This window comes from Struthio camelus, chromosome 12, assembly GCF_040807025.1.
Source record: "Struthio camelus isolate bStrCam1 chromosome 12, bStrCam1.hap1, whole genome shotgun sequence".
NCBI classification, from domain to species: Eukaryota; Metazoa; Chordata; class Aves; order Struthioniformes; family Struthionidae; genus Struthio; species Struthio camelus.
In genome coordinates, this window is record NC_090953.1 from 17,554,441 (window position 1) to 17,578,826 (window position 24,386).

The following is a 24,386-nucleotide window of genomic DNA, read 5'->3' on the forward strand; positions in this document are numbered from 1 at the left end:
TTCAACTCACATCCACCAGGTAATCAAAGACACGGGCATGAAGGGCTTTGGCCAGCGCATCCCTGGTGTAGCAGGCCTGCTCCACATTTAGCGTTACGTTAATGGACTCGGATTTGCCTCCCCACTTGCTGTCCATCTGTCTGCTGGTCAGTTTTTCCTTTAGGCGGTCCTGATTAATTCCCAGGAGGAAAGCAGGAAAAGCCAAAACTGCAAGAAGGATTAGGATTGCTGAATTGTGATTTACAGACTAAGCCAGTACAAAATAAAATAAAAAACTCAGCAATATCTCAAATAACAATCAGCCGTAATAAACCTCATGGGATGTGGCTTAAAAGAGAAAGAGTAGGGATTTACGTCTTAAAAATTTCTCTAAGCTCCCCAAGGACATTTTCAACTCTTTGCTTATACGGATTTTAATTAAGATAAACCACCTCAAAGTAAAATAGTCAGTTAGTTCTGTACCTCCAGTGCTCCAAGCACATAAGCCGGCTTAGGTCACAGTTTTGAATTCTGTGGTTCAAACAAATCATTGCTGGAAGAACTGGAAATAAGACATGGAACTCGCACATGAAATAAAACTGACACCACTGAAAATTCTTTGTAAAAAAGCACATGCTTAAAATATAATAAAGAAAGATTACTGCTATCCGTCTCCTAATAGTCTTTCCCTTTCCTCTTCTAAGTTAGTATTTCACAGGAAACTTCAGTTGCCTTGCGATTTTTTTTTTCTTTCATTTTATAAATCCCTTCTTCTGGAAGTACTTTGCAAATTCTGGCTTTCCTTGTGTAGAAGCAGAGCAGAAAAAGACATCTGTGCAATAAGGAGCCTCAAGTCTAGAATTCTTTGCTTTTTTAGCACATGGTACAGAAGTTAGTTGCAAGTGTTACACACCTTCAGGAATGGAAAAAAATAAACTGGCTTGAGAGGGCCCAGAAACAGCTCCCAAGAGCATCTCTTGGAGTTACTGTTGCACCTCCACTAAACCACATAATCCTCTAACAATGTTTCACCGATGTTCCTGGGCTTTCAGATCCACTCTACTGCTGTGAAGAGGATGTCAAATAATCACTAAGGCAGCTGCCATTTTTGCTTTGTACATCCGCAACATCCACAACACGATTTGACTTCTTTAAACCTTTTAGTACATTAATGCACAAGTATTTTTAAAAATGCAAATAACTCCTAGCTTTCTGAAATCTGATTAATTACGATCAGGAAGCTGATTAAATTTACCCTAGGGCACTAGTAACCAAGGAACTAACCAAAGTTGACTCATTGGCAACATCTCTGATAATTCACTGAGGACTGCAGGTTGAAGAGCACAGGAAAAGGGCAAATATCTTATCCTATGCTTTAAAAGGGAAGAGAGAATGTGGGGAATTATAGACCAAATATCTTCAGGTATACTGCCAGAATAAATAATTAGCCAGCATTACTGTAAGGATTTATGAAGACAGCAAGATAATGGATATCATTATACCATGGATACCTCAGAAACTCTTCCTTCATAGTGTTAATGATTTACCGGGAAGGAAGAAGTGCTGAACTTGATTTGATATAATGTGACATTCTTAAGACACCTGATCATTTTCTCTAGTTAAGGACCGTAGAGATATGGTCTAGAAATTATTATAAAGTAGGATATACGTGTAATTGAAAAAACTATCCTCAAAGAGTAATTACCAATAGTGTTCTATGGGAGAGCAATAAAAAGAACCTATGAAGAAAGGCTGCAAAAGACTAGGCTTGTTTCTTGGGTTTTCACCAAGTTTAAAGCAGAGAGAGAATACAAATCTCCCAATAGAAAATGACCGAAACGAGAGATGGTTTAAATTGCTTTCTCTATCCATCCAGAATAGTATTTGGAATGATTTGCAACAAGGAAGAATTAGTATAAATACTAAGAAAAATCCTTTCAACTACAAATATAATCAAGCACTAGAACAGATAATAGACTATTCGCCACTGGCAGTTTTAAAGAACTGTTTTCCTACGTGCCTGTCAAGAATGGTCTGTGTAGGTTTGATCCTGACTTAAGCGTAAGGGACTGGAGTCTTCAGCTTCTTGAAAAATGGCCTTTGAAACAGTTTTTCTAGAACTGGCTATATAACAACAAGAACACTGCTGAGCCAAGTTCTGAAACCGGACATTATTTCAGACATATGCAAAGCATGACTAGTCAGTGATCAACTGTGTTATATCTCTTCTAGCTATCCAGGCTGTGGTCAGATATAAGCTCTTTACTCTTTAGGTGGCTAGTAGAAACAAGCTGTGCATGGAGCAGGGCGGGGGGAGTTATTAATGGAGAGAGAAATGAGCCCAGCTTTCAGCTTCACAATGCAGAAATTTTACTAGGCGTTGCTATGTCTTTGCTGGCTTCTTTAAAGCGCAATATGTTTATGAGTTAGTTCTGTATTCATTCTATCTGCTACATTTCTTCTGTGTATTATTCATACATAACTTTTGTATTGAGATCCCAGTGAGCGAGAAAAATATGATGTATGTGGCTCCCTGTACAAATCCATTCACATTTACCAACTTTTTGCTTTTAACCCATGCACCTTTTCAGTTTGTTACTTTTTGATGCAAAATGTTCAGTACCTATCTTTTAAGTCTGGCTATTAAATGTTTTGATTCCACTGAAAGATTTAATACTACAATTTAAATGGAAGCACAGTAGTTCACTTGGAATCTTATGGCATATCTAAAATCCTATACTTTTCTTTGGATTTATAAAATGCCCTAAAATATTTTTCTTCAGGTTTGCTCACTATTCTTCTAAATTGCATATGAAGATTAGTCATTTTAATTTGTCCCTTTCTTAAAAGCAAATAGCAGGAGAGCACTAATACACTTGAGTGGAAAGTCTTCTTTATACTTGACTTGCCTAAAACTCATCTAGTAAATGCAGTTTTCCTGAACACAAACATCAAAAAAATCAACAAGGACCATTTTTTAAATAACAGTTAAATAGAACAGATAGTCATCTGTAAGCTACTACAGATATCGTGCTTATCCCTTGTAAGCTAGTAAAGTCAAACAAGTACAAAACTAACATTAGAGTCAAGCTACAGGCCACAACAAGGTTAAACGCTGTAGAACTACTAGCGCTTCAGCATCTTGCTGATGTGGGCCCAGCTGATATAAAACAGCAGTAAGAGGTGAGGGAAGCCAGGACTGTGCAACGTGTGTATGGAAATAATAAGACATACGTACAGGGTAGAAGTACCTGCTAATGAGGTATGAGTGAAGAGACCCGAGACAGGGAAGCTAACATTTAATAGTATAGTTTACTGTGAATTTCAGTGTGTTTTCAATGCAACTTTTCTGGACACATACACAACTGGCTGAGCGCTGACTGTGCACCTGACACTGTACATGAAAACTGAGGATACTCCACAGGTTGGTAGCTGCTTCCACATGGGGGTGAGGTCAGACAGACCACATAAGGAACAGGTTTGCTTATGAATGAGTGCTAATATATTCAAAGAAGCAGAGCTCAAGGTTGCTGCAAAAACATCGCTCACTATTTCTGTTATTTCATACTCAGAAGCTGGAAAAAGATTTCTTAAATTCAAAACGCAAAATTATGTTTCTATTAATTAAGTCAATGGCATTGTACAAGACAAAACAGAGGCCTCAGTGCCATTACTGTTTTTGGAAGAGAATTTGAATTAGTAGCCTTGCACTGTGGAAAACGATGCACTGTATTTGGATAAGCAGCTCAAGACTGCAGTTTACCTCATGCCATCTGGGTTTCAGCCCATTGCTAATTCTGTAACAGAGGTACTTACACTCCTCACTCTCCACTCCTGCATAGTTGCCAACTTCTTTGAAGCTGATGTTTCCCAAATGTAATATTCCTGCCACTATCTGCAGTACCAATGCCTGTTCCTCTGCAAAGATCCCAATCACATTCATTGCATGCTGGGAAGAGAAAAGAAATCAACATAGAATCAGTCAAATAATCTGTTCAATATGAAGGGTGTTTTTTTTTTTTAAATAAAAGTCCTTGTAAAAAGTTGATTAAAAAAACTTGAGTTCTTCAAAAGAGTTCAAATACTTAAGGTAACCAATTTTCATCAGTCTGCGCTGAAGCTTCAAAAGTTATAGGTGTCCTACTTCATGATTTCTTTTTAAATAATTAAGTACAGAAACATCTACACCATATAAAATATGTGTTAACAAAATAAATTCTGGAGTAATTAAAGTTACTGAACAATGAGCATCAGCTCTTCTCTGTGCCATAGCGAAAATGAGTCGTTTCATTGCAAAATGGGAAACGATGAACTCAAGCTATAACAATTTTATTCCTTCTATACAGATTCTTTATCTACTGAGACTAACAAATGCAAAGCTGTACTAGATGATCTCTGATCTATACTTTCCAAGTCCCTTTTTCCAGCTCTTTCAGTTGTGCTGCTTTTAAATAGGCATGGAAGAGCAGTAACCACTAAGAATTTGGCTAACATAGTACTTTTTTTTTCTTTCAGTGGAAGTTCCTTTATGCTGCAGATTCTGAACATGTAGCTCATCTGCATTCAGTTAAATTCCATGATATCTGCACCTTCCTGAAAGGGGGGCAAACAAAACACAAAGGTGTTTAAAAGGTCTATGAATCAACAGACTGGCAGCTATCTTCTCGAGATTGTTAGGCTGCAACAAAGGAGAAGCTCTTCCTCAGGGTAAAAGGTAACTGTTGCAGCTGCATGAATTTCTCATTCCCACAATCATACATCAATGTCTTTACTATAAACGGACAGTGGAATGAACATCCATCCATCACTAAGCCAATAAGAGAGAGAGAGAGTCAAAAACTCACCAGAGTTTCTTGGAAATCAGATTTGTCATTGATGTCGTCTACTTTGTAGGACCCAGAGAGATTCAGATAGTAATAGTAGTCCATACGGGTGATGCCAAGACTGCTTTTTTGCTCTGAGGAGGCCCCTTCAATTAGCTGTAGAAACGAAATCCCCAAATTAGGTATCACGTAATTCTCTTCAGCAGAGAAACAGGTGACCGAGTTTGGAATTGCCTGGACAGAGATATGGTTAAAGCTGTGCCAGATGTGTATGCTTCTTGTGTTTTGCTAATTGTTTAACCAGAAAGACCACATCGTCATTCTCATTCACATGAATGACTTAGCTCTTTTTAACTTCTGTATCCAATATAAAGGGCAAACTGGGACTGATTTGAATACGTTCCATTAGCTTTATCCCATCAAGATAAGGGAAAGGTATTTTTCCACTCTCTCACGTTTTAGCTAAACCTTCAAGAGCAGCTTGTCTTCCATGCCTACTCAAAGGTAGGCAGAGTTCAGAGAATACATTGAGAAAGCACCATTTGTAACTGATTATGAGGCCAAGTATCCTCCATCCCCATTATAGGGCACATCAAGCTGGTTTTGAACTGCTCCAAAACTGTGTTGATGTCTGATCTATAACGACCTGTTATTGTCCTGTTATTGACCTGTTATTGACCAGTTGTGCCTGCTAGGAAATCAAGTAAAACCTGTTTCAGTCACACCTCTTTGCATCATTTAGGCCAGCGGGGCTGGGGATAAATGCCTTCCTGTAATTAAAAAAGGTTCCTGTCCTTGTGATGGCTGAAGAGAGACTCAGACCTATGCACTCCTCAGACCTATGCACGGTCTACACAGTGGTGCCTAGACACAGCTGCAGTAGAAAGCAATGAGCAAACTGATCTCATAGTGGAGAAGTCAAAAGCCTGTAGTCTTTTAACTTTTATGTCAAAACCAAGAGACTAGCCAGACTGGGAAAAATCAGCGGGACAGCACACAGCATTCACATACCTCAGAAGAGGAGAATGCACAGCTCCTGGAGCAATCCCAGGTCCAACTCAGCTTTCTATCCTCACAATGTCACTTCAATTTTATGTGAAGCTGTTACAGTCACTTACATTGCACCGCCTTTATTCTAGTTTTGTAGAACCTGATCAGTGGGACTTTAGCAAGTAAGGAACTTTCATGTCAAGGACCAATGACGGCAAGAAAACCCATAAGGAAAAGCCTTAAGAAATGTTAAAAAAAAATAAAAATAAAAAAGCCGTGCAACAGAATTCCAGAGCAGAAGGTCTAATTATACAGACCAGTTCAAAAAAAAAAAAAAAAAAAAAAAGCTGTTGGAAAGTTCTCACTTCCTGTTACATTCAGTTGGACTTTTCCATTTGGGAATCTGCTGTGAATTTCTAAGCTGATCCCCTGAAATACTTAAGTACTTTTTTTTCTGGAACTGAAAGGCAACTGGGTAGGTCTATGTTAGATAGTGTCTTAACAAGCTGTGAAGCTTCCCAGTGATAACCAGATCTTCTTGCATTCAGGAATCTCATTGTGTTGAGAAAGACTTTTCAACACAGAGGAAAAACCCCTAAAAGTTATTTTTAGTAATTGATAAAGGAGAAATACACTTCTGACCTGGTAAAAAATGTGAAAGCTCCTCTCTCCAGGATTTCTCATCACGACTCGAGATTTTTCCAGTAGGAAGTTGGAGATTTTCCCACCATCTGGCTCTCCACCTGGGCTAAACTGGATTTCAAAGTATTTCCCCTGCAGTAAATAAATATAGAGGCTGTTGAACGATTAGTAAATACTAATTTGCAATCAGGTGCTTGTTATACTATGTCTCAAGACAGGTTACTAGGATATTTAATCTTTACGGGTACAGAGATTCAGATGCCTCAAGATTTAACTAAGCCTAGATTCTTAAACTATCACATATCTTTCTTTCCATGTCCATTTTTACGATGCTAGACTCAGGATAAGACATCAAGCATTAATGCAAAGGTAGAGAGAAAGTGAGGGGCTTCTTTTCCCTGCTGAGTGTAAATGAAACCATAAGGGCCACCTGCACTGCAAGTAAATTTAACAGATTTATGACCAATGGCAAATATGGCCTTCTGCTTGGAAGCAAGGCAAACTAATATATTTTTCTTTTAGGGAGACATTAATTGCATTAACATTCACGCTGGCTGTGGAATAAACCCTTACACTAGCTTTGCACAATAAAATGGACAACAGGAATGGAAAACCAAGAGGTTAATCAGTTTTCATCCTCAGTGACCAATCTAACCGGGGAAAAACAGTGGATAACATTCAGAAGAAAAAAACATGAGTGACAGTTTTACAATTCTCTCCTCTTGCAGAATCCAGCAGTCATATTTTATATGTAAACTTTCATCAACATATTCATATGATATTACATACAGGTGCATATACTGTATATTTTCCACAAAGGCCTAAAATTAGGAAAAAGAGAGGTTAGTTTCCTTACTGCTGCTGCTGGACACAGTTCTACTTGTAGCAAACAGAGATCTGTCTAATCAGCAGTGCAATTAGCCTCAGATTTGTACTATGATTTTGCTCTCATTCCATTTTACACAAATTTTAGAACGGAACATTCTTTCTTTCCAAATCTGTAAAGCTTATATGTAAAATTTCAAAACTGACCCTATAGCATGTTATTTAGTAAACACCTATTTCACAAAATTAAGTACTTTATAATGAGAGACCAAAAATAATTCCTCCCTACTTTTTGTACATGTTAGTAAACTTATTTCCCATCAATCAAGTCTAACAACGGCTTCATCTGTTGAAAAAACATCACATTATTGCATGTACTTTACTGACCATGAAAATAGGCCAGTTTGCTGCTAGTAAGCTGTTTGCTTACAGATTGAATATTTTAAAAATAACTTGTGACAAGTATGTATTGTGAGAGAAACAAATGTGCAATCTATACAGAATGAAATACAAGCCTCTCAAAATATACTTCATGTCTTAAAATGCACTTTGTACTTGACTTGTATTTACCAATTCTGTAGCCACTTTGTACTATACTCCTGAACAATGTCTCTCTAATAGCACAGAAGTAGAAAGAATAAAGTAATCTCCAGGGGAAAGGAACTTACAAATCTGCTGGAGTTGTTGTTCCGTACAGTTTTTGCATTCCCAAAGGCCTCCAATAAAGGGTTGGACTGCAGAATAATGTCTTTCACGTGCTAAAATTTTATGAAACAGGGGAAATATAGATTCAGAAATACATATTTTTAGAGTTCTTAGAGCTTTTCTAGGAAACCACGACACCTAAATTATAAGTAAAAGAAGCAAGAAAGCCTGCATCTGGGAAAAAAATCCTCTTGCTCAGACAAGGAATACAATCTAACCATCTTTTTCCTCAGAGGTTCTAGTTTCTGTTTTTGGAGAAAATCCTATAAAATTGAACAAAATGGCTGAGGCTGCAAACAACTCATACTTCTGCCCGCTGCTCTGCCAAGCAACACAGCCATTAAATTGAGCTGGGTTTTCCTCACCGTCTCGTTCTTAAACAATCTCCTTCCTCCACGTGAGCACTTAAATCTTTGTTGGGGGTCTGGAACCACAAGCAGTGAAGGCAGAGCAGCAAGACCTGCAGGATGCTGTGAGTGCTTGAACAACCTGCTTCAGGACCAGTGACGCTGCCGCCTAGTCGGTGTAGGTAGCAACAGTCAGCCGGTTACTATTATTTCTGTCTCTGATTCCAGGAGTTGGAATATTCTTAAGCTATCAGCTTCTGAGCAGACCTAATGCATGCTAGGTTGTGTCGGCAAGACTGAACTTCACTTCAAAAGTAATGCTTGAGGCAGAGCGTCAACTTCATCAACTGTTACTTTGTAAGAACTAGCAGTATTTTTAATTTTATACAAACAGCTGGATTTTTTTTAAATCAACCAAGATATTTATTTTTGAAGTAAAGCATGATATCCAAAAAGGACACAAAGCACACTTTCCCTGGACTGCTCCCTTTGCTGCCGAGCTGTTCCGTGCGGCGTTCGTCTATCGCTTCTGCTCAAAATTAAACAGGAAGCACATACGCAACACCAGAGATTGTAACAAGGCAAATAAGTAACGGTGAGCAGGCAAAAAGAGCAGACTGGTAAAAGTAGCTGCTACTCAGGTATCACTGCCTATCAGTCAACAAACGTCCTTAGGTAACTTCATTAAGGGAATTTTCTGGCTAATTCACTACATTAGCTTCAGTTTACAGGCTTAAGTAGACAGGGCAGGCATTGGTGATACAGTCATTAACAAAAGCAACCACTTGCTGCTTCAGCTAGCTTTTAGAAACTCCATTGCCTCATAAAACAAGACAATGTTTCTGCTCTTTGCTCTCTTGTGGATATATACAACTCATAATGCAAGTAACAAAAACATGAACCAGTTCAGTTTTCAACAAAAAGCCAAGACAAGGGAAAAAAGATTCTATCTACGAAGATGATAATAATAACAATAACAACAAGGCTGTTGTTGGTTAAGAACAATAAAAATTAAAAAAATGCTTATATACATTATTCAGCTTGGAAGCAGTGAAACTTTTAACAGAGATCACTCTGGCTCTGTGGGTTTCCCCGCGGAGGCGCACACCGCACGGGGGGCTGGCGGATGTGCAAGCAAGGGCTCGAGAGGGCTTGCGCTCGCTTGCGGCAGCTCACGTGCAAGCGTTTCGGGTAGAGAGCTCCCCGGCTGCCCGCGTCTGCCAAGGCAACCGTTTTCCACACTGCCCCAGTCAGTCCTGAGACTATGCTTATGCTTCAGTGTTACCCCACAGCAACTCACCTGCACTTTAGGGCCGCCTCCTGAAATTTTGGAGATGTAACTCATGATATATTTAGCTGCTACAGTCTTTCCAGCACCACTTTCCCCGCTATGAAAAAAATAAAAAATACAAAAGCACTCCTGTTAGATGGTTCAGTGTGAAAACCATGGGGAAATCAGTCAAATGCACAAGGCCACTCTGCCTAGATATGTTAACACCAACAAGACACAGAGGAGGCTATGGAAAGCTTAAAATATCTAACATGAACAGACCACTATGATCCAGTTAGAAGCAAACTCTAATGAAAACATAACTGAAAGATAAACAACAAATTGTCACTTCTGTCAAGGAGTCTTCCCACACAGATATTTTCTGGTGTGCTGCTACGTATCTGGAATCCTTTCTGAAGATTATTGCAAATGCAAAGTAACTCTGCTTTTCACTGGAGTTATTTAAGGTTTCTCTTGTTCAACCATGACTAGGTACCTTAGCAAGGAATAGTAATAAATATACACCAATTTTATATTAGGTAAGTTGGGCACATATAGACAGTGACCTAGTATTGTAGCACGGTACTTGGACATGTCTGTCAATAAATAATTTTGAATGAAACATCTGGCATGGACACCAACATCTCTTTTGGACTTCAAAAGCAGGAAAATAATATAAATTGAGAAATGAATATGCTCAAGCCAAGAAACTCAAAGCAGCCCAAGCGCGCTAAGAACACGATTCCCATTTAAGTTCAGAGGGATTTCAGGCCTCATATGCCATGCCAGATGCCTACCTCAGTTCAAGAGTCTTTTGTTTTAGGCGTTCCTGAATGAAATAATGAGACATTATTAATCACATCCTGAATGACGGAAGAACTACCTTCCTGTTCCTATGCCTCTTGACACAGGGTACAAGAAGTCTTAATATCCCATACTAGCTTTCACAATTCCTTCCTTCCTTTAAAATATTCACTTCAATGGTGAATACATTTTACAACATCAGTAGATCTGCTTTCTCACAATTAGCAAGAGCTTCTCGAGAGGGAGAAAAAGACTGGCATGTTAAAATGATATCATACCTTATTTCATACCGTAAAGCTATCTCCAGATTTGCATAAATCTTGGTACAAAAGTCAGCTTTGACTGTAAATAACTTACCCTGACCTGGACAACTATCGTAATACAAAAACCAACGCACACATGTTGCTTTGATGTCACAATGATATCTGAAATATTTTTTCTTGTGCTATCTTTGGGCTTCTGAATAATTGCAGTGAATATTGCCTCTTCTATCCTGTGCCTACTTGTTCCTGGATGTGGATCAAGTGCACATCTTTTCCTGAGCAAATTTTAGCTACATTTGCCAGAGAAACATCAGCATGTCCTGCACAGCAAAAGGATTTGCTAAGAATGTCAACTCATAGCTTCTTCTCACAGCGTAAGTAATGGAGACCTTTCCAAATGTCTCCAATAATTTTAAAAAGCTCCCCCAAACTGCCAAGCCGCAAATATTATTTTACATCTTTAAAGCTTCCAAATAATGCAGAAATACTGAAAGGAATTTTTTGCCAAAAATGTCTTCGCACTTCTGTCTTCTCCTGACTGCAGCTGCACAAATCAAACAGGAAAAAACATTTTTGATCATCTCAACTGTGTTCTGAGACCTCACTGAAGTGTGCATCGTGTCGTTTATTGTTCAAACTGATTCACCTTTTCCTAAGCATAAAGGAGAAGAAAATCTTTATTACTGGCATCTGCTATACTCACAGGAACAGGCTGAGTTTGCTGGACAGCAAACTAGAAGTCCATGTCAGCAATAGTTTGAGAATTAAAAATAACAGTTCTTCAAACCAAAATCTGCTAACAGCAAATTTGCTTGTTGTATTGCAAAACAAGACACACAAGCCAGTCTATCCTGAATCACGTTCTTGAGCTTAGAAATAAATGCAGTCTTCAGCAGAACACAGAAAAGGATCTGGAGCCAAACACTGAATGAATATAACCAGATATTACTGATCAAGCAGTGAAAGGTAACACATTTCTGTAAGATTCTATTAAGTATTTTCAACATAAAGAACATCCAGAACAACTGGAACTTCACCCCAGTAAAATACAAGACAAACATACTGTCTACCTAAAATACAAATTTTACACTTACAGTATTTTGAAGCTTAACTCTAAGAATCAGAATGACTTTAAATAGCTTCAGTTTCCTCTAACCAATCATTAAAACAAAATTCAAAGTTCTCAAATGTTGTTCAGGTACCTGTTCCAGTATTTTACTAGGTAACCATAAAATAGCACATGTTTTAAAGGCTCCTATTTTGTCTGCTAACTCTGAACCAGAGTCAGAGAACTGCTCTACACTGCTTTGCGTTATCTTCTCCCATCAGCAACAGACCTTTCATCATGACGGTCTACGAATGCTGCGGTCAGCTCGCTTTCAACTTGTCCTGTTTCAGTATTTTCTTCCCTTTAACTAAACGGGGTTTGGAGACTTAAAATTCTTAAGTAGACAATAATAAACAGAAGATTCGAAGAGATATGATGCTGTATGTTTAGCATAAGCCTGCAAAGCTTTTCCAAGAGCAGAGACAGTACTGTCCTGGGACTAGGTGCCATGCAGGAGGCAGGACGGGAGGGAGCATGCGGGGCAGCAGCGCGATGCAGATCCCGAGCGATGCCCGGCCGCCTACGGCATGGCAGTGCACAGCGCGATTCTGCCCTTTACGGATACTCCGGATATCCAGATACGGATAGATTATCATATAACTCCCTGCTATCAGTTACGGAACATAGGGAAGATGTACAGTCCCCCACGGAGTGCTGACAGCATTTTTTATGGAGATGCTCTAGGACAGTTCAGCAGGCTGCAAACTTCCTCTTATAGTTGCTGGACTGCCTTCGACCAGCATTTTGCCAGATAGCCACTAGTAGTTGTCAAAGATGTTGCCTGAATGGTATAGTAGATAAAAATCTGTATGTGACAACTTGGATTTTCAAAGGCACACAGCTACCCCTAGAATTTGTTGTGGTACAGGTACATAGTTTTCCTACGGTCTTTCAAGAATACCAGCAAATACTGGTATGCTGCAGCGTAAAACCAGCTGCAGCTGGGGAAGTTTATAAACTTATCCTGAAAGCTGTGCCTACATCTGGTCCACTTTTCATTTAAAATTATTTTAAAAGCCTCACCTCTAAGCTATCTTCTAGTGATGAACAAGGGTGGAGGAAGAAGCACTGGGAGTGAAGAAAGATGTGCTTAGAAAAGTGGCAGGAAAAGCTCTGAACAAACATTTTCTTCAATGCCTAAATTACCCTCCTCTTTGTTCAAATTAAGCGGGGCTTTTAGTACTTATGCCACAGTGGCTGTCATGGAAATTGATCCGGAGGAACTTAATTCCATTTTATTGATAGTCGCTGTTTGGATGTAAGTGGTCCTTTACCTGAAATGCGTTTGGCTGAAAGATTGCCTTTGAAAGTTTGCTTCAGATTTATGCATGCATATACCTTTTTCCAGTTTTAAAGTTTATTGATTAGATACTAGCAAATTGCTCCAATTAAATTAGACTAAAACAGGATGCTGATACATTACTTATGAACTGCAGTAACTTTATCCGAAGGGACGGTATCTTGCCCTCAGCAAAGCTCAGGTACTCAGCTGCCACATGGGAACTGTGGCAACGTCAGCAAATTATTCTCAGCGGATTCCCACATACAACTTGCTGCTCTGCAGCTATTCCAGCTCTTGTAAGATGATGCAAGAATCATTTTCTTACTTGGTAGTTTTAAATACCTTGAAAGTGTAAGGCTTTTCAAAGGTTGAAAAAGGGAAGATAATGGCTTAAAAAAGCAAGAAGTGAATTATGGAAAGCAAACTATGGTACTGATAATTTTCAGCCTAGAGAGTTTACTCAATAAAAATAAAAATATTATATATTCTCAGTTGCTAACAAAACAGGTATCACTTTAATACTGTTACAGAATCATACTGTTTCTTCTAGTACTATTTGCTACTTCAAAAAAGAGAAATTTTTTCAGCAACCTCAATTAACCCTTAGTTGAAATCAGAATAAAACTACAAATGCAGAGGGAAAATGTGTAGCTCCTTCTTTCCCAGAGGAAAAATAATCCAGCGATTACAGAAGCAACACCCAATACAGAGCCTCATTCTTCTCTCTAAAATTAATTTCCTGAGTGACATTTAATTTAGTCTCCCTGACCACAGAACAATACAAGTAACACTTATCTACATCATCAGGACAATGTGGAAATTTTATTAATAAATATTTATAAAGAACTCTTGGATCTGCAAGTAAAGAACACTGTATATGTAAAATATTCTGTTGTGCTTGGATAAGCTTGTTAGATTTTTTACACATAAAATTTGTTTTCTTTAATCATGTTCAGAGTAACTTCAGTAGCATAGCCTCAGTGGACTATTTTTCCCTTTTGCAACTGAGATTTTGCCTAACTTTTCTGACTGCATTAGACTTATGTTCATACCACTTCCTCATTAAAATTCAACCACGTCTCCAGCTGGATTCTGTACTGGAGAAGTTTTAGAAAAATCAATCAGTTGAGGCTTCTGGAAAGTTGTGATATAGAAGTCAGCTAGAAATTTCATATTAAATTTTGACCTTCATCAGTTTAAGACAGACATGAGTTCCTTACTAAAAAAAAAAAAAAAAAAAAAAAAGGTGGGGGTGGTATGAGATCTCTCTGTCCCCACACATTTGCAATATTTAAGATGTCGAATTGTATTTTCAGGTATGCAGCCCTATCACATAGCTTTACTGTACCCAAAGATTGCCCCATGGAGGTGGAACGTAAACTAAAATTAAAAACAAGAAGAAGGACTGAAAAACTGCTTTAAAGCACCTGCAAAATCTCATGGCAGGAATCACAGTAAGAAAGGGCAGAAATAAAGTCCTCAACTTTATGGGAACGTAAGACTTCAAGAACAATCTGAAAAGAAAGACATTTATTGCTACACAACATAAAAACACTAATTGTAATCTCCATTGTCCTCATTAGAGGACAGTAACAGTCCAGAGGAAGCGAAAAGCCACAGCAGACAACCCTGCAGGATTAAAACGTGGGTTGGACAACTCATTATGGCTATTCTGGAAGGGCCACCATCGCTGGTGAGGGAGAACTGCAAACAATCTCCCGGAGAAGACATTTCTAAGCCCAGTACAACAGAGGCTTAAATAAAGCACCGTGCCTCAATAAAACATAAATGCAACGAGAAATCAAACTGCAGCTGATGCAAAAGAGGCTCCCCATGAACACACTGCCTCTGATTCTGCGCCACACGCGCGAAGCGAGGGGCGGGCTGCCGCCGCCGCCTCCCACCTAAGCACCCGCTCTGCGCCTGCGCTGAGCCTCGCCAGCGCCCAGCCCACCAGTAACTGCACTCACTGTTTATGCTCTGCGCAGCCATTCAAAATAGCTCATGCCTCCTCAGCTATAATTAGACATGCGTACATATAATTTTCTTAGCACATACGCACATATGCTGCAACTATTCCACTAATGAAACAGGCCTGTCTGGCCTTGGAAAGGTTGTTTGCTGAGGTTTTCCTTTTTAATGAGTATTATCATATAAGAAGATCATATTTGGTTACTATCTATTAAGTCTTTCAGAGAACTGTATTTTATTTTGTATAGGCTTTCCTAGTTAATGCTCTGGCTCTCTGAATAGGATCAAGTTTTCCAGCCAGTGTCTAAACGCAGTATTTGGGATTCTGGGACTAAACGTGCTGGCAAAAGCCCACGCGACCCTCACATACACACAGCTGGGCTGTTCCTTCACCTGCCTGGAAATCTGTGCCTAGTCCCTAGGATCTGAAAGCGCTTCCCACCCAGGTCCAGAGGGGATGCCCAGAAGACACGTCAAGAAGAAGGAGGTGTGCACCAAGCCTTTCCCCATCGTCCTGTCGTCTCTGTTCGCTGGACTCCTTGTGCCCCACAAGCCAGGTGCTGCCTCTTTGAGCTGACGTCAGTCCAGTTTACACACGATTTCCTCCTTTCTCTCTTTGCAAGACCTTCAACAACAATTTCATTACCAGCTTGAGGGGAAAAGAAAACCTGGGCCTGTTTCTGTACTAACTTGCTCTGTTTCTTCTGTTCCACCAGGGATTTTCGGTGAAGTCACTCCCAATTTAGACTTGTTGTGAATAAGAGAAGCAAATCTGCATCTCGTAATAACCATATTGTCATCATCATTTTCTGGTTAAAATCCATGGAATAAAATGTAATATAAGAAGAAACAAAACATCCCATGAGACAAATTTTCATGGAAAAATTATGGTTCACTGAAATGCAAAGGTTCATTTGAAACCGCTGAGGTTCAGCAGACAGTTGTGGGACCCAAGACAGGGAGAAAGAACCATACCTCTGTTTTTTTAAGAACCACCATTTCAGGGGTAGAGATTGGAAAGTCCTTGGCAGTTATGAAGTGAAATGGATGTTGTGGTAGTGGGCATGCAGCTAGCTAAAACATCCACCTCACTCAAGAGCTGCAGGATCTTGGGAGCTTCCAGTGTGCCACAGAACCCAATGCTTTCTGGTGCAACTCCAATGAATAAAATGAAACGTAAGAGGAAACAAAACACTAAAATTCAAGAAACTGCTCCTTCAAGCCAGCTCTAACCATTAGAGATTGTGACGACACTATAATCAGAAAAATGTGGGAGGTATCTAAGCAATTTAGAGGAAATATGGTTAAAAGTATTAAAATATCAAACCAAACTAAATCGATTTTATGAATGGCCAAGTTACATGATTTCACAACCATTCTTCAGTGTCCCAAAATCAAATACCATCATCCATAAATCTAGCCTCCAGTTTTTCTGGTTTTTGTCCCAAGAATAATCTTAGGACAACCCAACATGTAGAAGGGAAGAGGAACACTTTGTATAAAATGACCCTGGAAAACATGATTTTTTTTTTTCCCCTCAGTTTTGCACTATATTTCAAGTAACTCAAGCATGATAACAGGAAGATTTTGAAGAGGCTGTGCATATGTCTGAGGAGAATTTACCCTGCACGTATGCTGTGCAGGCTCTCCAAGGAGCGCACCATCCATCACTTAAGCACAAGCATTCTTGTGAGAATTTAAATTGGTGACTATTAGAACAGATTAGGTCTGCATCTCAGCTCTCTGAAAATCTGACCCTCTGCATTCATTGCACTTTGGGGCATTAACAATGGATCAAAAATTGTGGGTTTTTTCATAGTCCACACCTTAAAGACCACACTTGACATATTTTCAAAATAAATTTAGCTCCATGGGAAACATCCCAAGCTCTGGGATCTAATTTGGCTCAAAAAACAAAATAAATCCAAATTTTACCTCCTCTTAACAGGTCTGAATTTGCTCAAATGGGACTAGGTAACTTCAGCATGGCAACGGGCATCAGAATTTTCCAAAAAGAAGGCTGAGCTCAGGGAATGATTTAGAGAGACAGGAGACACGGCACAAGCATTGGGCATTTTGTGTCACACGGCCCCACGCTGCAGCCAGGGGCCCAGGAACAGAGGGCTCCTTACGGGAGTGCGGCTCTGGGGAGCAAACCGCTAGCTAACAGCTGGCTGACCTCCATATATGTATTAATCAACACTTCCCACATACCTACAATGAATTTTCTCAGCCTAATAATTAAAATGGAATAATGGGGAGGACAAAACTAATTTGCTAGTATCTCTCTCCGTTGCTCTCTGACTGAATGCAAGCAAACTTCCCGAAAGGAACAAAAGTACATTTATTTTTAGCAAAAAATAAAAAATAAAAACAGAGTATGTTAAATGCAATCAACAGGAGAGTGTTTAACAGTATCTATAGCTGTTATAGCTGTTAACCCATCTCTCACGTTGTCATTCAAGCTATTGCGATTTTGATGTTTGGCATGAAGCTGGTTATGGGAGAAAGAGATCTCTCACTGTTAAGTTACCATCAATATTCCACTGGAAAACAAAAGGTAGGGTCAGAAAGTACTTAATTATCCTAGAAAACCCCAAAATAATCAGTAGTCATGGACACAGCCGATTGTTATTAATGCAATAAAAAAAAATCTTTTCAGTTTCTTCAAGTTAAAAAAAAAACATAAAAATAGGACAAAAGACAATTTCTTTTACCAAGCTTTCTCTTACCTAATAATGACACACTGATTTTCTCTGTCAATAATCATGTTTCTGTACATGCTGTCTGCAAGAGCATAAATATGTGGTGGGTTTTCATACTGAGCCTGGAAATAGAACATATATTTTCAACACAGCATTAAACAAAGCAGAAAGAGCAATGTAAATCTGTATTTAAATCGGAAGAATTATTTTCCTGGAAAAACAATTCCGCCTCCCAACTTTACACTGAATTTTCTTAGGAATTTTTTTTGTCTGTTTGTTTAATAAAAACAAATCAAAGTCTCTGGTTTTGTTACTGATCTTTCACTCATCCATAATTTTCTCCTCAGCTATTGTAAACACTCTGTTCTAAAAATGGTCTGTGCTTGAAATATAGTACTTGTCTAAGAGAAACTCATATAATTTAAGCCTATTCCACCCATGGTCATATGCTAACAATAAACTAGCTAAACCACGGCACAGAGCCTGGTGCTATACGGCCTCGTTTCATCCATGGAGCCCAATCAAACCCAACAGCTTCCCTAATCTTTCCTCTGTGGACATGCCTGACTCGAGTAGACCAGGAAACCGACTGGAGACCCTAATATCCTTACGCTGACCCACTCTTCAAATTATATTTTCAAAACTGGCATCTAATTTTAGCATCTCCTTTTTGTCCACTTTTAGAGATCTCAAGCCATAGTCTCCAGGTCCACTGATGGCCATTTTTTATTACACATAATACTTTAAGGATACACTAGTTTAAAAACTGTCTTGGGCAGGCCTGCCAAGCGGAAAAAACTGATATGGATCAGAGTTAATCAGTACAAGAATTTTCTTGAAATACTAATTCGATGTTCCAGGCAACTAAACTCAAAGACGCCCTAGATAGTGACGGATACCAACCAAGTTCTCGCAGGCTAGTACTTGCAAAACCCAGCAACAAGCGCTTCCAAAAGTTTAACCATGCAGAGCAATCTTTACACGCCACCGAATACTGCGGTACATCACAGACCGTTCTACTTACAGCTCCCTGGTACATCTCAATTTCCTTTTCCCCAAAGTATGGCATCTGCTTGAAAGGATTCACAGAGATTAATACTGAGCCAATATATGTCTGTATTCAAAAGCAGTTAAGGTTTATAAGATTGTCTCAGTAACTATAATTTCATAAAATCTTGTTACTAGTGATTGCCATATAACCAAACAACACAGCTTCAAAGAAGCATTAAATAACCGTGGCTTGCAACAATTGTAATAAAAATGAAATTACTAGGCTTACAAGAGTATAAACATATTAAACAATGGGATACTTTTATATTGTCAAAATACTCATCTTCTTCGGACGAGCTAAGTTTAAAAACATGTAGTGGAGGCCCAAATCTGACACAATCCGAATAAAAATAGAAAAAGGAAATGGTATATTTGACCTGTTTCAGCCCTTCGTAAGGGTCATTTTATCAGTGCTGGAAAAGGTTGTTTTGACCTTCACAGAATAAGCTAAAGGGACAGATTTGATCTCACAGAGACAGTGCTGAGCACGCACAGACAGACGGAAACAGCCAGTACTGAGCTAAATTGGATGACTACTCAGCTGCATGTACTAGAGAGGGAGTTGGTATGTGCAGTTATTTTATTAACTGTCCCTAGAGAGGAGCACGTCTTACTCTGCAGGCTGCCCTATAAGAAGACACTCTTGAGTTTCAGGCTATTACTACTCCTACAAAGCTTTTTTGCAACATTCTGAACGCTGGTGTTTCACAGAGAAGCTCTCCTGAGTTCAGATGTGGTGGCCTGAGACCTGAGTGTTGCTGTCTGTTTGCTCACTTTCCTGCCATTTCTCACAAAAAAGGCATAGAGGCAGACCTGTGCTGGTGTTTCTGCCACACCAGTTCACAACTCATTGTCCTTTAACACAAACCCACCTTTGCTCATGCACTACACTGCAACTGCTGGGGAAGCAACCTTAAGTTTCATTTTAGCCTCCCTGGTGCAGCGGTGGTGACTTCCAGCACAGCACAAAATGGGCAGGTAGTTTACACAGTCTAGCACTGACAGAGCGAATCTGCCAGAATCCTCACTGTTAGAAAATGGAGCTAATTTAGCTCTAGCCCAGCTTAGCACTAGTGCCTAAAGCAGATGAAGCCTGCAGGCCGCAGGACTGAATCGTAAATGAGCTCGAGAGACATTGCTGAGGATGCGACTGCAAAACCAGCTAGAACCAGCCCTCCAAGAGACAGCACACGATGGCCCGAGGTAACGACTAACCTTCAGATAAGATAAGGCACTGTGAAGAAGAAACACAGCAGCTGTCCTGGGATGTAGATGTGAACCAATCCAGAGGAAAGAGACCACCGACTCAGTAAAGAAGACTGGAAGAGACTGACCCTGGCAGGCAGGGAAATTTGACTGTAAAGAGTATAATTACCCCAAAATTTCTTTGTTTGGGTTCCCTCCCTGAAGGCACCCAGCTCGAGCTGTTACTTTGCTGTATCGTCATTTAAATAAATAATTAAATTCACTGTTAGACGTATGGGAGATTCTGCTCCTAGGAAACCTAGGGTCGAACTATTCCCATAACACTTACTCTAACTAAAATCCAGTTGTGATTGTTTTCAGCAGGTCGAAATCCCCCCCTACAGAATCAAAAGGACACAAAACACTTTTCCTCCTTTCCTAAATTGTTATAGATTTATGTGCCTTTTCAAGAGCCCGCAATTTTTTTCTCTAGATGGTAGCTTGAGGTCACTGATGGAAGAGAGATCTCCTCTGTATATATCATACATATATCTACATATATCATACACAAATACTTAAGAAATCTTTGGAATTAGAGTTGTTACATACATGTATGAAGCAACGGAGACAACTTTAGAGGCAGGACTGGTTCACTGATGCTGGAGTTAGCAGTGTACCCATGGAAGTGAGTCCAAAATACTGTACTGCAGGTTTCATCTAATGATCTGGGATTGTTCATAGGCAAACTTACTGTCTAAGCTTTCCATACAAAAGTGGGAAAATTAACATATATTTTACATAAGAACATATTATTATGGTGCCACAGCACAAAATAGTATCATGTTAGTCAGAGAAGAACTATAAATCAGGGAACAGAATTTCTGTATTGTCAATATGGAACGCTTTCTTCACACATTTTTTAATTTAATTCAAAGAAGACTGACGACAACCGGGTCTCCAATACAATAAATCAAGCATTCACTGTGCCAGTACAAACATCTAAAGTGACAGTTTTCTGTTGGTAAACAATGTCAGCATTTTCTGGGAAGACTTGCTAATCTCTATGCAAAGTGGCACAGAGCAATGTTCATTCATGGGTGGACACACGAACAACTGAAAGATTCAAGAGATGATCTCCCGTGGAGAATGACAAGCCCTGCAAAGAACTGCAAAGGATTCTTCTTTTTTCCTTACACAAAAGAATTACAATGCTTTAAAAGTAGAATCTGATACCTTATGTAACCACAGATCCTTTTGGAAAACACATTTAATCCTGCTTCAGTAGAAGGACCATCTCTCTCATGTAAAGCTTCCACATTTTATAAGAAAAAAACTATAGAATGCTTTCATGAGCACAAAGCTCCCAAGACTTGGAGAACGAGACACAGGGAAGAAGGTGCAGTGTTCCAAAGGGACAAACGTGTCTGTGTCACCGACAGCAAGAACATGATTTTCTGCCCATGTACTATCAGCTTGACAAATCAAGCCTAACTTTATCACATTTCTATAAGGCAAAGTTATTACTTGTGCTGTTTTCTTGAATGGAGGATACACAGAAACGTGAGCACACATATATCAAAAGCTTAGGCAGTTTGGGATGGAAACGCCAGTGCAACTGCAATACTACTACTCTCTCTGACCTGACTAAATTGAGTTGTTATTTAGCTCTTACTGTCTGAACATATGGAACAATAGCCAGGAGATGTTGAATTCCTCTCTTTCTGCAAAAAAATTAAGCTCTTCAAGGAAACTATTCTCCAGATTCTTCTAGGAAGTACGTAGACCAGGATAAAGCAGCAGGAGAAAAATTATCTACTAATAGTAATGGTGATAGTGATGTTGACCAGTCTACCAAATTTGTCACTGCAGCTCATGTGATATTGTGAATGCTAAAAATGAAATGTGTTTTATATCAAGGAAGTCCTTTGATACATTTCTAAAAAAGAAAGCAAACTTTTATTGCTAATATCTGTTTTTCCTGTTGGGTTATATGTTCGGGTATTTTAATCTTTCATATTTTCATTAATCACAGTAAAAAAAAAAAATTCAAGCCCAGACACCGTAGTTTTAGAGATGTTCTCCTGTTTCCACCAGTCCGTCACTCATGGTACTAACAATTCTAGATCAAGTTGTAAAATAGGGTTATGTCACAGAAGAAATGCTATTTTGAAAGCATCAGAATCTGGGAGGTAAAGAAGACAATATGATTATCATGAAACATATATAAGGCTTAAATTTACTAATTCTTGGAAGGGAAAGTAGACTCGCTGAACTAACTTCAGGGCTTATGAATATACGGAGCTATAAGCCCATCTGCAACAATGACAGGAGCAGTACTAAATACCAGAAAGAATATACTAAAAGAATTTTTCAGATCTTCATTTGAACAACCACATTAGCTCAGTTTACAAAACGTTTTGTGTAATCTCAGATGAACTTGCACATAAAATGCTGAGGATCTTTGAATAATCTGCTTAAACGGAATGCATACATATTATTAGTTTTACACTGTCTCAGCAAGCCCACAGGGCCCCAGCAGAAACTATGCCATAAAGGATACGAAAATATAGTCATCCATGTATCGCTTCTTTAGGTTCTCCACTATAGAGTCCTCTGTGATTCTGGAGAGAAGGACCATATCGTCCACTCCACTCTGCTTGACATTGTGGCTCTGCCAGTGGTATTTGTAGTGTCCTTTGCTGCCCTGCAGGAAAGCACAGTAAACATCAAAAAGGTTACTATGTTCCTCGTTAGCATTACGTAACTGCAAACCATCCACTCAAATTCCAACTTCCAAAATATTTTCCTCACATTGAGTTCTACTGCTTGGTCCAGGCCTATGTAAAAGCATACATAAACGATGGCAGCTTCACCCCTGCTCAGCTGTTAACTCACAGCATCGCACTGCCCTCAAAGATCAGAAGGTCGTTCGATGGGGTGTTGTAAATATCTACACACAGAATGTGTTTTCTTTCAGATGGCAGGCATTTCTAAATCTAGCAGAAGAATCCAATTATTCCAAATGAGATAAAGTTATTGGGAGCTAAGGATGCAAAAATTACACTACTACAGTGCAACTATTGGTAGTGAGGTTAATTAACCGTCCGAACTATTAAATAGGGATATGGCAGACTCTCCAGCCCTTGCAGTCTTTAAGTGAAACCTGGACATATGCTGCTGCTCAAATGGAAGCTGTGAGCCTGATGCAGGAATTATTCAGTGATGATGTGCAGATTATGTTACGCGGCCTGTCAGGCTGCGTGTCTTAACAGTCCCTTCTGATCTGTTAGTCACTGCCTTTAACTGACATCTAAATAGGCATTCGCTCCCCACACTTGGAGACTACTATTTCAGGATCCTTCTGAAAACTTGTGACATTTCAAGTTGTACCAGCTGAAACCAAAAACCGGTTTCCCCAGCTGATTTGAACAGCAACTCTAGTTCTATAACTCTAGCGTATCTATAGATACACTCATAAACCAATTAAAATCCACTCCAGATCAATGCAATTAACTAAGCTGTAAATTCACTATCCGATCCCAAACCTACCCTCTGCAGCCTGGCAGAAAAATCAGTTCTGCCCTTCTGCCTTTTTTAATGTCAAATTGTGTTTGCATCATACTGAAATTAGTAACGCTGAAATTTTTTACAGTATACATGATAACGTACCTATGTAAAGCACATAAGGAAGATGCGGCCAACAGAATGACAATTTGAGGTACTTCCCCCCATCTTTTAACATCACAACTTCAAACACTGAGATCTGGTTACACTGCTCTCATGCATTTTATGGGATAAAGTCATATTCGCCAGAATATAAGCAAGTTATTATTTTAAAAGTGTTTTGCAGAATAAGATAATGCACAATGACACAGTGTAAATTACAAAATTCTGATAGTGGGACCGGTATGGCTACATCAAGCATGTCGCAGTTGGAGTCAGCCATTTACAGAGGTGCAATCCTCGTGTACACAACACTCCCATGCTAGCAGATGACCTACGACCTACACAACCGCCCTAACACAAAAGTGCTTCTACCAATTACTTTCTTCCTGTAAGCAGACAAGCACTTGTACCAACCCAAGGTATATCAATGAGAGCAACAATCGGAGCCAGGAGAGCCCAAGGCTCTTATTTTCGGTAGCGCTGGCTAGAAGTGTTCATTACAGTCTCAGAGTTAAGCTTTTCCACAAACTTTGCTGCATCCATTAGGGAAAAAAAATTATTTTTCCCATTAGGGAAAAAAAAAATTATCAAAAACTAATGAAGATATAGATTTAATGCATATCAGCATGTGGAGTCAGGCCTATACAGTGGCCTCACCTCAGCTGAACAAACTAACTGACAGAAAAAACAAGGACCAACTGCATTTTTGTGTCAAGCTGAAATAATTGTGCTAAGAACAGACCCACTTCCCTACTGCAGACAGCACGGGAC

The 24,386-nt window shown here is 39.3% G+C and overlaps 1 protein-coding gene across 7 annotated transcripts in view; it reads right to left on the reverse strand.

Moving 5' to 3' along the window:
• Window positions 1-24,386, reverse strand: part of MYO1E (myosin IE) — a 125,615-nt gene that overhangs the window by 39,327 nt on the left and 61,902 nt on the right. For all 7 annotated transcript variants that reach the window (XR_011143790.1, XM_068958853.1, XM_068958851.1 and 4 more), the window contains 9 exons: window positions 22,510-22,653; window positions 18,739-18,828; window positions 17,742-17,836; window positions 9,612-9,699; window positions 7,928-8,017; window positions 6,435-6,566; window positions 4,824-4,958; window positions 3,796-3,928; window positions 11-207 (listed from right to left, as the gene is read on the reverse strand). Coding sequence is in view for 6 of the 7 variants with exons in the window: in XM_068958853.1 (XP_068814954.1) it covers window positions 11-207; window positions 3,796-3,928; window positions 4,824-4,958; window positions 6,435-6,566; window positions 7,928-8,017; window positions 9,612-9,699; window positions 17,742-17,836; window positions 18,739-18,828; window positions 22,510-22,653 (1,104 nt within the window). In the remaining variant the exon portion in view is untranslated. The remainder of the gene's footprint in view (window positions 1-10; window positions 208-3,795; window positions 3,929-4,823; window positions 4,959-6,434; window positions 6,567-7,927; window positions 8,018-9,611; window positions 9,700-17,741; window positions 17,837-18,738; window positions 18,829-22,509; window positions 22,654-24,386) is intronic.